General features: G+C 38.2%; 1 protein-coding gene across 1 annotated transcript in view; it reads left to right on the top strand.

Moving 5' to 3' along the window:
• Positions 1-13558, top strand: part of PTPRZ1 (protein tyrosine phosphatase, receptor-type, Z polypeptide 1) — a 132084-nt gene that overhangs the window by 89974 nt on the left and 28552 nt on the right. Inside the window, exons 11-12 of the mRNA XM_009076486.1 lie at positions 3907-3950; positions 6406-9928. Coding sequence (XP_009074734.1) covers positions 3907-3950; positions 6406-9928 — 3567 coding nt within the window. The remainder of the gene's footprint in view (positions 1-3906; positions 3951-6405; positions 9929-13558) is intronic.

The raw sequence follows: 13558 nt of genomic DNA, 5'->3' as shown, positions 1-13558 counted from the left end.
GAGGCAAAAGGGGATTTCTTGGAGCTCCTGCTTGTGAATTTATGAAAGAAAAGTAATCTTCACCATGAAGACATGAAATAAAGTTGACTCACATAAAGCATAAATTAAATCTTTCATTTTCAAGAATTGCTCTGAGTAAGCCAGTTTAATTAAGATGAAATTCACTGCAGTCACCTCCAGATCAGTTAATCTTCATGTAAAGAGCTAAAGCAAGGCGTGAGTCATGCAGAGGCATTAGATGGGCCCTTTTCCAGGAAGAATTCTGCCCTTGGAGTGGCCACTTCTAACGAGGGAAGTTTCAGTGCACAAATCTGGTATTCAAAAAGCTCAAGACCATTGGTTTAGACTTTTTGAGATACTTGCAAGAAAGTGAATCTCATGCCTTCTCCCCACTCGGTCTGGTGCCTCCCATATGTGGTTAGTGAGGGCTGTGCAGACTCTGGTGATCCGCAGACAAGGTTTAAACCCTCTTGTTCTCAGCAGTGCTCTGTAAGAGAAAGGACCTCTTTCAGGCCATGCTCTCTGCCTCAGCTTGTGGAAGCCTCAGGTGGTCTGATGTGACATTGGGAAAGCCACCATAGGGGAGAGCTCTGCTTTCTGGTTTTTCCTTAAGCTCTTCAGAGTGGCAGCCTTTCCTCTTGTACTATGTGTGCACATTAAAATTGTTTCCAGTTAGTCTCCACTTAGTAAAAGTCACCAGATGCACTATGTGGTGTAGCTACACAACCTGCATTGAAAATTAAGAGAATCATATACAGAGTGTTCTAGTCAACTTTGATAAAAGTCCAGCCTTTATTTACAAATGTTTCATTTACTATTAGATCTGGATTTTTAATAACTATCTAAATGTGTGCTTTGACTCTCTAGATAACATCTGTATAGCTCTGAAGTTTCTGCAGTAGTTTGTTTGTGGTTAATACTGGTGTTACTTAGATGCTTTTGCTGACACAGGAAATGAAAAATAAGAATATAACTCCCTACTCATGTTCCTTTGTGTAGACTTCAGTTAGCATTTATTAAAAAAAACCCATGCTGGGATATGGCTCTCAAATGCTGTCTCCTGCATGGCAGCTGTCAGCAATACTTTGTGAGGGTCTAACTATGCAATTTCTGTGTAACTTGTTTTTGTAATTTTTGTTCTAAAAAACACTAAACATATCTTAAATGTTTAATTCGGGGGATGCTTGTTTTCTAATTTTGTACTGATAAAAGTAGAAAACTGAAAACTAATTTAATCAGAAGAAACACACTTTACTTTTGTTCTTGCCATACCATTTGTTACATCAGTCAGCACAGAAATGAAAACAGTTTATGTTGTGCACATTATTCTACAATCACAAATCAGATTGTTCAAAGGGATTTTAAAAAAGATTTTCATTGAACATAAATGTAGGAAAATAGTTACCTTTTATCTCTTTGTTCTATTGTTTCTTCATCGGTCGTTAAAATGGACTACAAAAAGACCTCTACGAAAGTTTCTATCTCATGAATTAATTATTTGGTTTTTAAATGTATACTATAGAATAATCAGTATGTGGTTCCAGAAAAAATAAACAAGCTTGTTCATTGATCTACATCAATGGGTTGTTTTTTGGAGGGTGCAATTCTTCTTTTGCTTGGGCCATGTTAGTATATTTCTATAGTCTCCTATCAAATCAAAAGCCTAGCAACAGGATCAACAGAACTTCTGTGTGTGTCTCTAATACTTTTGACAAATAAATTTTCTGTGACCAAGTAAATTTAAGTAGTGTTTATAAAATTCCTGAAGATTTACTGTTGTTAATACATAGTTTATATATATATAAATATATATGCATGTTAATGCCTCTCCATGGAGACAACAGCAAGAAACTGTAGTTTTCTGTGGCAAAATTTGAGAGTATGTGCCCTACTGTATACTCTAGCACAGTCAACACAGTGATTGAGTCTGATTAAAGCTCAACTCAAGAATAGTGGCCACAAAAGGACTGGGTAGAATTTCTCTCTATTAAAAACATTTTTCAGAGATGTCTGTTGAGTAACTAATACATGGTATGGGTCTGCTGTGGGAAGACTTTCAAACTTTTGTCTACAATATTTGATTTATATCATTGAGAAGCCAGGGAATATCATTATCTCATGCACCCCCTCCTTCCCTCTGCTCCCTTCCCCACCCTGCCTTGGAGCCTCCTAGGCTTCCAGAAGTCAGAGGTAAGATAATTTTTATCTATCTTGCTAATGAAAGGTGAATTCAGTGCTTGGTAATTCATAAATGTTTTTTACTAAAGGACAGTTTATGAGGATTTTGTGCAGGAATTTTTAGTCAAAATTTGCTTGCATGCTATAATGTACAAATAAAATGGTATGAAATTATTTTGATAAACTTCATCTAGTGTATGTTGCATATAGCATGTGTCAATTTTTTTTGAAAGGCAGATATGGACAGGCCAAAGAGAATACAAATTAGTTGTAGATCCCTATCTGACTTTTCAGATTTGAGAAGCATAAAGATGTCTTTGTAATAGTGTATTGAGGAAACTTCATTTGGGAATTGTGGAGAAAATGCTGACATGGAGCTGCACATGATGATACTGTTAGAATCGCCCCCCAGGCTAAGAGAGTGGCATTTTCACTTAGTGCAGATCAGCACTCAGAATACATATTAGCACTTGTGTACAGACAGGGCGCTAGAACATTGCTTAGGAGAAAGCCTTGATAAGATTCAAAATGGGAATGGGCCTGTCTGTGGACCAAGGGAGCAGTAAGATGTGATTGTGCTGTGAAAGAGGTATTAGAGTTCCTCACTGGAGACCCTTGTCAGCCAGTTCCTACCAGAGATTTGTAGGTTTCTTTCAACCTGCTTTGAAGCCTCTCTTACTGACCACCATCAGAAGTACAATATTGGATTTGGCCAAAAGGAGAGGGAAAGAAAGCAAGAGACTACCTCTAAAATTTGGAGAGAATTTCATCTGGGCTGTAGATTAATTTCTTCATCCTGTTTCAACTACTACTTATTTATGAAAAGTGGGATGACTCAAAAGCCTCTAGAGTAGTTCTTCACAGAGCACCCAGTACCTGTTTATTGGGGACTTTTTGTGGAATATGATACTACTGGCTTCATGTCCTTACATAAAATCGAGTGGAGTGGGAGTTTGAAAAAGGCCATAAGCACTGGGATCTAGGAAGGCCAGGTGTCTTTGGTCTGCCCTGGCAGAGGCAGCAGCTTGCTGCACACGGAGAATGATGGCATGGCTGTTGCTATAGTACCTATCTCCAAGCCTGGGTGCACAAATAAGGAATTTGCTATATGAAAATTATAGAATAGATCATTGTACAGGAATAGAGTGGGAGTTTGAAAAAGGCCATAAGCACTGGGATCTAGGAAGGCCAGGTGTCTTTGGTCTGCCCTGGCAGAGGCAGCAGCTTGCTGCACACGGAGAATGATGGCATGGCTGTTGCTATAGTACCTATCTCCAAGCCTGGGTGCACAAATAAGGAATTTGCTATATGAAAATTATAGAATAGATCATTGTACAGGAATATCTTCAGAGTAATTAAATGTTTTTTTTAGTTGATCCCCAGACTTACTGTTTTTCTCTGTTCTGTATTTCTGTATTAAACTCTACTTTCTCATTGAAAGCATTCCCTGGCCGAGATGTGGTTCCTCAGTGCAAATTTAATATGTGCTGTAGTACCAAATTAGAGCCAGGCAAAACTGTTGTGACTGTACATGCCCTGTCTAGATGAGTGAGCATTGCTAACCTCAGTCCTCAACGCAGGTGTTTGGCCACTTTTCCAAACATAATCCCATGAAACATCTTAGACATGGTCTCAATGAATGTATTACTAACAGTTGAGTCCTTGCAGAATTAATTATTCTGTCGGTTTAAAATGTTGGATGATACGGTGTGTATTTTTGTTTTATAGAGGCTGACCTCATTCCTGAACTGAGTGAAACTGAAGAATATGAGGTATAGCATTCATTTATTTTTGAAAGAGTATTTCAAGTGAATACATTTCAACTAAATTCAGATTTTATTCTGTGAAAATTTACAAAACTGTGTCACCGAGTGTATTACTTGCATTTATGTATACATATATAATATATGAACATATAGAGACTGTGAGCTGTATTTCACCCTAGATAGCACTAGAGATACCTCAGTATTTAGCTCTGGGGCTGGAGATACATGATGAGGTAAAGGATATCACAGGATATTCCTAAATATTTTTTTTAAATTGTGCATCAATTTACAATCACCTCTGAGTGAAGTCTGACAAAATTGTTCATTTAGCAGAATCAAAGCTGTCACCCAGTGTTAGGCTTTTTAGTTTGTTTGAAGAGAAGTTTGACTTGGCTTTGCGTATGATGGTCTAATCATGTGTGTCTGCTATCAGTGTGCTGTCAGCTAAACAGCTATTCCAGAATTCTTGGAGGGTTATTTGCTTCTTGAGCTCAAGTTAGGCTTTATAGTATAGCTCTGTTTTACACATTTTGTGATGATTTTGTGGTAAACTCTTGAGACTTCTTATTTGGTAACTAGATTTCTGGTGTCCCAGAAAGGAGAGAGCTAGATATACCACGATCAAGTTTTTAACAGTCTCCTATACCAATTTTGCAACATGAACAGTTCCTTCAGTAAGACCTACATTTGTGTCAAGTGATCCCTCAGAATTTTTAATTTATAGTTTAAATCTATGACCACAATATTCTTACTGCATGACAAATCCTTCTGGTTAAATAGACAGCCTTTGCTTCCCTGTCTATGTACCTTTCCTTGCATTTGTGGACACTGAGTAATCAATAATACAGTGATTTCTTTGTTGATGTAAGCTATGCATCTAGATTATTATATTGCTTCTCTCAGGTTGGTAACCGAGTGCCAGTGAACATCAATTGATTTTTATTTGAACCAGGAAGGTCTAAAAGTGCAGGCCTTGCCCTACAGAAAGTAGATTTTTAGAAACAATGGCCTGTGCAGTCCAGCCTGGGTTTGAGGACACACAGTCTAGGTGTTGCTGTTCCTACATTTTAGGCAGTTAGGCTTTAGAATGAAATCCAAACCTGAGTGTGATTTCCGAGGTACCTTATGTTGTGTGAGTGCACTGGAGGTTGCTAGTAGAAGTAGACTGCAGTGTGAAGCAGAACTCTAGCCTACTGGGTAAAGCCCTTGCTCTGGTGAGACTGGGTAAAAGCTAACAACTCCTGTTCGATGAATGTCTCAGTCAATAATGCATTAAGCAGCTCTTTATCTTGGGCACTTTCTTTCAAGTAGTGTTGATTTTCAACATTCCTCTCCCTGATGTGCCCTGTTCTGTGCAGGAGCTGGAAATCTACTCAGACTATAGCGGAAGCTGTTGTTGTGAGACTAACTGTGCCCCATTCTTCTATTTCCTGGGTGTTTTCTTTCAATATTATGCTTTTGAATAAAAACAGGTGGTATTGCCACCAAATCACCAAGCCAGATCTTAAAAAGAAAAAGAGGAGTTGCAACTGTATTTTGCAAGAGGCTCTGTGCTGCTGTTGTCTCTTAGGGCTGTGTCAAATCAAGTCCCTTCAGAAACTGAAGGTGCACTTCAATCTAGTTTGCAGAGTTGTGCTGAGACAGGTTTGGTTCTGGTGCAGGTCTAGGTTGGGGCACAGCACAGAGCTGTGGTTGCTACTCTGTCTAGGTCAGAACAAAAATGTTTGCTACGTGAGTTAGATGGTTTTTAATTTGGTGCAGGGAAAGTTGGAGAGGGAATAAAAAGTTTTGAACTTAGATCCGCAAAGATTGCCTAAATCCTGGCTGTATTTAGGCATGTAATTTTTTTTCTTTTGGATCTGTCCTTAAGAGTCAAAACTCTAACACAGATTTTGTACAAAGCATCATTATTCATCATTCTTGAAATTCAGCAAATCAAGCGTCCCTACAGGGGCTACGTGGTATCATTTGCAACGCTTGTCAAACTCTTACAGTCATTGTGACCATCCTGAAATCTTTTCCAGAAAACTCTGAAGATTCAGCAGATTTGAGGATAGATTCTAAATGCATTTTACAAATTCCATTATTATTACAATTTAATCAACATCAGGATATTAGTGCAGATCTCTAAGGCGTTCTGATTGCAAAAACATTTTTTCGTTGATGTGTATACAATATATACTGTATATTGCATATACAATTGCATTTTATTAGGGAAGAGGTAGAGCTTTTTTAATAAAGTAAATAAATAATATGATTTTTGTCTCTCAAACAATAGAAGTAACACTATTTAGGAAGTTGCCGGGACACAGGATTTTTTGTTTGTATTACAAGTAATATTTTTCAAGAGAGAAGAGAACAGTTTCCTCAAGCATTTTTTTCTCAAGTTGTTTTAGTTTTCATTCATGTACGGGGTCTGTAAACATTTTTAATTGTCTTCGGCTATGATATTTTTTCAAAGGATGAAGTTGATGAAAAGGAAACAGAGGTGGATGAAGAAACTGCAGTGGTTCCTAGCACTGACAGTACAATAAACCAATTGAGGAGAGGTTTCCAGGTGATTACATCCAGCTACAGTCAAGAAAAAATGGGGACAAAACCCATTGAAGCTAAAACAAGTAGATACTTAACAAGAGAAGAAGAATTGCATGGTAAGGATAATGTTTTCAAAGCGGTTTATTATGCTACTTCTCCACCTGTTGGTGAAATTTCTGAAGAGGAAGATCTTTTTTTGGAATCCCAAACAATTACTGGAATTCCTCCTCAACTCATTGACTCCACCAAAGGCGTAGAAGAAGAATACATATACCTTTCTTCAGGCACTGAACCAACAAGAGTAACCACTACTGGCCATAGTGATGAAGATTTCTTATTGTCTCCTTTTAAACCTCATCAGGAATCTGATGACTTTTGGAGTTCAGTTCCTACCACTTCTTCAGCACAGCTAGTTACAGAGGAGACCTCCCAAGAAGATACCCTTCCTTCAGGAAGTCCAGATATAAGTGTGCACGATGTTCTTTCCCAAAGCTCCATTAAGTATGTTTCAGAAGGTGTAGCACCCACAAGCTCCAGTGATGGAAAATTATGGTTTCATAATGCTACAGATCCAACAACTCAGTCTGTTGAAACATCGGCCAGCAGGCAGTTGTCTCAGACCAGTTACACTGATGCTTATGTAGAGGGATTAAAGCCAGCTACAGTGCCCTATTCCAGCAGCCCAGTGGTTTCACAAGACACTTCAGATGCGGATTTAGAATTGCCACATTATTCTACCTTTGCTTTCTCTGCTGAATTATCACCTCACTCTGTCTCTTCAAGCTCTGGAGAATATGGTTCTGCTTCTGCTGCCAGTGAGGTACTCTCTCAGACAACTCAGCCAGTCTATAATGGTGAGATACCTCTTCAACCTTCCTACAGTAGTGAAGTGTTTCCTCTAGTCACCCCTTTATTGTTTGACTCTCAGATGCTCGACACTACCCCTGCTACATCAGATAGTGATGTGACCTTGCATGCTACACCTGTATTTCCCAGTGTTGATGTGTCATTTGAACCCACCCTGTCTTCCTATGATGATGTACCTTTGCTTACATTTTCCTCTGCTTCCTCCAGTAGTGAAATGTTCCACCGTTTGTATACAATTTCTCAAATGTTTCCACAAAGTGCTACTCCAGCTGTTGCAAGTGATAAGGTGTCCCTGCATGCTTCTTTGACATTGGCAGAGGGTGATACATTAATACAGCCAAGCCTTGCTCAATATGCTGATGTGGTGTCACATCAGACCACTCATGCTGCTTCAGAGACACTGATATTTGGTCATAATAGAACTCACATATATTCTCAAGTTGAACCATCCAGCAGTGATTTAAATATGCATGTACTATCTACAATGTCTGAACTTCCTTATGCTTTGTTTAGTAATGTGGGCTCCCTCCAAAGCTTTACTGTTTCCTATGACTCTGCAGAATTTGTGCATGATTCTGTTGACATATTTCGTCAAGATCCTTTATTTAGCAGCTATAACAATGTACTGGTGCATAAACCTTCTTCTGTAATATCACAAGCTGATACTCTGCTGCAGCCTACGCGCTCTCTGTCTAGTGACACGGATTGGTCGGAAGCGTACTCTGGTAGTGAGTCCCTTTTGCCTGATACAGATACTTTGACGGTACTTAATGTTTCTTCTTCTGATTCTGTAGATGAGATTCCATATGAATCATCTGGGTTTAGTGATGTTAATAAGATACTTCAAAAAGGTGATGTTATATTTGGTGATGAGACAGAACTGAAAATTTCCTCCTCTTTAAGTGAAATGGCTTCCAGTGCTGAAAGTAAAGTGATACATGAACTTTCTACATCTGTTTCTAATAATGATGTAATTAAGCAGAATACGTCTCTGCAGGAAAGCCCACTTCCTGTTTCTAGCACAAAGGGAATCCTTCCAGTCTCTCTTGCTTTTCCCACTACTAAGATATTTGATCATGATATTAGTAAACTTACAGAAAATCACCTTTCTATTCAGCCTTTGCATGTCACAACTCCAGCCTTTGATGATACTTTGCTTAAACCTATGCTTAGTGCAAGCTCAGATCAAGCTCTCTCTGCCCCTGCTTATAGCAAAATGTTATCCTCGACTCAGCTGTACTTTTATGAGACCTCAGATACATTAAATAATGAAGCATTACTGCAGTCCTCCTTCCAATCTTCTGGCGATGGCACTCTGCTTAACACAGCTGCAGTTGTGCCTAGTGATCCAGTACTGGCTGAAAGCTCCAGGGTTCATAAAGATAGTTCTACATTTGACCAAATATTGCATCAAATGGCACCAGGTTCTGCTACAACTGAAAACAAGCTGCATTCTACATCTACACCTTCTGTTCCTGATATGTTGTCAAACACTTTTAGTCAGCCCACAGAGTCACTTCAAGGTTTATCTGTTTCTTATGCAAGTGAGAAATATGTTTCATCCATTCAGCAGGTTTTGCCTTCATTGTACAGTAGCGATGTTTCATTCCAGCTGACCAGTTTAGAAAATACAAATGCCTTTCCCCCCCAAGCAGCGAATGCCGTAACGACTCCCTTCCTGACAGGTGGCACATCACTACATGTAGCTACTCCTACAGACAGCCATATCTCTTCAAGTGTTTTTGGAAGAAGTGAGGCTGCCAGTGTCTCTTCAAGTTCCACACTTGGTTTTGATCCTGTTCATATGCCTGCAGTTGTTTCTGGTTCTGATGTGCCCATTCATCACACTCTTCCTTTACCAAATGTGCATATTTCAGTTACGGCTGTTCCTTCCAAAAGTGAGATCCCTGTAACTTTGAGTAGGTTGCTGGTTCCTTCTAGAGAATCCTCTGGGTTGTCTCCCAGTATCATGTCCAGTACTGATTTGTGGCCTTCTGTAGTTGAGGATGACTACGATGAATATGATGATGGCTTCCCTGTAAGTAACTGTATCTCATGCACTTCCCATAGAGAAGATGAGGATATGGTAGTAGAGGATCAAAATACAGAGGTAAATGATAACAAGGATCAGAGTAACCTAATTATAAGCTCACATTCTGAGAAACCTGAAGAAGAGAAAATTTCAACTGCTGCATCAGACAGTCAGATAAACCGTGCCGTGGACAGACGTAATTATACATCCATACCACCTCTGACAGCGAGTGCGATACCTAAGAAGCACAATGACCCAGCAGTTTTGGAGAACCACATTCAGACTTCTAGTGTCCAGTCGCAAAACACATCAGAGTCTAAGTCTTGGGCTGTTTTTACAAGTGATGAAGAAAGTGGTTCTGGCCAAGGTACCTCAGATAGCCTTAATGATAATGAAACTTCGACAGATTTCAGTTTTCCTGACCTTAATGAGAGAGACACTGAAGGGGCAGTTGAAGCAGGTAACTCAGAATTAACTCCTGGATCATCACAGTCATCAGCCTCATCTGTTACTAGCGATCACTCATCAGTATTCAACATCTCTGAGGCAGGTTAGTTATGGCTAAGTCTAATTAATACCATGGGAAGCTGTGAGGGGATACTTTTGTGCTGTAGAGGATGAGAAGGTTTATCTACACATAATAAAAGGAGAACATAACAGTGCCAGTGGGTGTAATTAAGGAAAGATTGGGCAACAGGGGGTGCATGCTGAGCTGGCTATCTTGTGAATGCTACTTCTGGCTACTTAAAACTGCACCTGAAATATTCTTCAGGAAGAAGATTCATGCTCTGCTTTTGGATAGATGCATACTGTCAGCAGAAGTTGAGTAGTTCAAACTAAACCCAGAATTGTTTCAGTGCTAATTGTTTAATTTTAGTTTTAAAGGTTTGAGAGGGACTTAAGTTCTCTGTCAAATTCTCTGTACATAGACAGGTGCTGCCCTTATGGAAATACACCAGAGGAAACCATGCCTCTGCCAGAGGAAGCATACCTCTGAGATTCTGTTTTAAACTTACAGCAGCACATTTCCTCCTTGTGTTTTGTTTTGCATTTTCTAAGAGGTACTGAACAAGGAAGGAAATGCTTGTTTGATTCTGAGTCATCTTAACTCATGAAAACATTAATATTTTATTCTTGTTGTGTATGCCACTTTCATATTTCAGTGAGATGCAGAATTTTTGTGCCAGATTTGCATATTTTCAAAATAGAGCCGAATTCTCCTGTACCTGTTTATATTTAGTGATATTATCCTATTTATTCCTCTTATAGTCAGTGACCTGTGATTCCAGGGATAAAGTCAGAAGGCAAAACTGATAACGCATTTCCTTTGTATTTAAAAATGCACTGTGGAAAATCTGAAGTATTCAGACACAATTTGCATTGCTTCTTGTGTTAGAGATTGAAAATCCAAGAGTCAAGTCAAAAACAATCTACAATGTTTGAAAAAATAAACAAACAACAAACAAGGTTGAATTGGTATTTTAGAAAATAAATTGAACTTCCATTAAGTGCACTGTGGAAAATCTGAAGTATTCAGACACAATTTGCATTGCTTCTTGTGTTAGAGATTGAAAATCCAAGAGTCAAGTCAAAAACAATCTACAATGTTTGAAAAAACAAACAACCAACAAACAAGGTTGAATTGGTATTTAAGAAAATAAATTGAACTTCCATTAAGTGCTCACAGCATCTGTAGAGGGCAGTATCATTCAACTAAACCCTTTAAGGAACGGAATCCACAAAGGATGGGAAAGTTTCTGCCCAGTCCTGCAAGTAAATACGCAGTTGAATCACATGAGCTTACATTACTCATGAACAACATAATACTAATATGAAAAAGTGGTAAATTGGCACTATATGCATAGCTGGGGCTAGTAGAATGTGAAAAATAGAAAATTAAAATAAATTAGAAAACATACTGAAATTAGTAGAAGTGCTAACCAGGTAGGTGTTACAAAACCAAATTAAGTAGTGCATTAGTTCAGTAGGTAAGTAGTTACTGCCACTTGGGGTAAAATGCATAGCACTTCTTTAAAAATAAGCAAAAATTACGCCAATATTTCAAAACCAATGTTACTAATACGAATGAGTGTTACCATAAAAGATTTAGAGTTTACATAATGGGTATCATTTGAATTGTTGCTGATAGTAACTCAAAAAGGATTATATATACTGGAGGAGCAGGAGGAGTGCAACAGTCTTAATTTGTCTTCCAGATATTATTGAAAGACACTATACAGTATCATTTCATGTACATTATTTTTTCCAATAAATGATGCCAAATACTGTCTTTTAATAAACTGAAAATTCAATGTGAGCCTGTCTAACATGGTCTCCTGTAAATCAAAGACATATTTGCTTCATTAAATTATAAAGATATGAAACAAACAAGCAAAACAGGACTTCTCAGCCAAGAACTTATTTATATATTACAGTGAATTTACCAGAAATTGATGAAATGTCTTCTTGTTGTGACCATTACAGAAAAATTGTCATTTAAACTTTTCCCAGTCTTGTAGTTGTTGATGCATATTTATGCTTGTTCTGAACTTTTCTCCATAAGACCTATGTGGCTACATAACCTTTCAACTTCGGTTGAAAACCTAAGAGAAATTAATGGAAAGAAATATGCAGAGGAGCCAAACAGATCACGGAGAAATCAAAGAAATCAGCTATAAATGAGATTGCCTTTTCAGCCACCATCATTGGAGTGATGCCTAAGTAGGCAGGAAACCCCCTGTTACAGGAGAAGCCTGCACCTCATCCCATGGAAGGAATCCTGATAGGATTTGAGCATGCAGTTTGAAGGAACCCTGTCATCACACAGATAAGACTGGGGTTTATGCTGTGAATTAGTCCAGAGTTGCATAAGCAAGCATGTCTGTTTCAAAGGGATCATATTATGATCTCATGCATACACAGAGTTATTTTCTGAAATCAATAGGAAGTACTGAATTTAGCCTACTCACCTGAAACTTGGAGATGATTTTTCAGAAGCAACTTGTTCCTTCAATTACTTTGCCCACTGAGCTGCAGGATTTAGAGTAGTGATTGATGTGGGTGTTGAGTGCTTTGAATTAAAACCGAGAAGATGTCTGCAAGATCAGAGCCTAGAAGTTTTTGCATAAAAAGCCCTGAAGGCCCCTAAACTCAAGCAAATGGAAGCAAGCAGAGAGCTGCCTGAAAATCTGTACTGTGTGAAGCCATTTGGTTTTTGACATCCTTTTTAGAACATGTGATTTGCTGTCTTTTTTTTTTTTCCAGATCCAACTCCATTCCTTCCTCTCTTTTGTGTGAAAGCTTTTTATTCATGTAGAATTGGTCTCTTGCAATCCCAGTGGAGTGCAGCTGATTTCTAGACAGCAAAATTCTGCTCCTATAAAGAGGATACATTGAATTAGGACTGTTCACAAAAGCAGAAAACATTATAGGGGTTTAATTCTAACAAGTGAAAAAGTACCTTTTTCTACATTTTAATTCATATAATGGTCACAGATCACAATAAGCTGCACAGATTGAAAAGAATCAGTCATTTTATGTCAAAATCACAGTTTTAAATTATTACTTCTTGAGGTATGACCAAATGTAAAAATGCAGCATTGGTGTCATCCACCATTGTTTTCTTATTTAATGAGACTATAAAATGTATTGTTTTAATCTTCATACAGGTTCCTATAACCAAATATTTCTGTCAGCCAGCATCACATGGCTGACAGACATGTGAAATCTAAGGCATATCTAAATAATAATTTGCTCACCTGTAAAGATCAAGGTAGGAAATTTAATTCTGGTTCCAGTGTAGCTGGGGGAGGAGATACAGCAATTGAATTCAGAGGCAGCAAGGTGTATATAATAAGGCAAGTTACAGAATGGGTGATGGATTAAAGTACCGAAGTCTTAAGTGCAATACAGCAAGCACATAGGGACTATAGTAAGAAGTTTATGCTATGATACTATTAGCCAGATAACTAATTTGCATTAATATGGGTGACAGGTTAATATCCATTCCAATGTATGTTCCAATATTATATATTCAGATCTCTTAACTCATTTGGCTTTCAGCTAATAAACAGATGAAAATAAAAAATTTTCTTCTATATTTTAACAACAATCTGCTATTCTTACAAAGAGAAGTCTCCACTGCTGGAAGGCTGAGTCACATAAGCTTGAACACTTTGCT

This window comes from Acanthisitta chloris, unplaced genomic scaffold (genome assembly GCF_000695815.1).
Source record: "Acanthisitta chloris isolate BGI_N310 unplaced genomic scaffold, ASM69581v1 scaffold1626, whole genome shotgun sequence".
NCBI classification, from domain to species: Eukaryota; Metazoa; Chordata; class Aves; order Passeriformes; family Acanthisittidae; genus Acanthisitta; species Acanthisitta chloris.
Note: the sequence above shows the minus strand (reverse complement) of the source record. Positions and strands in the feature narration are given on the sequence as shown.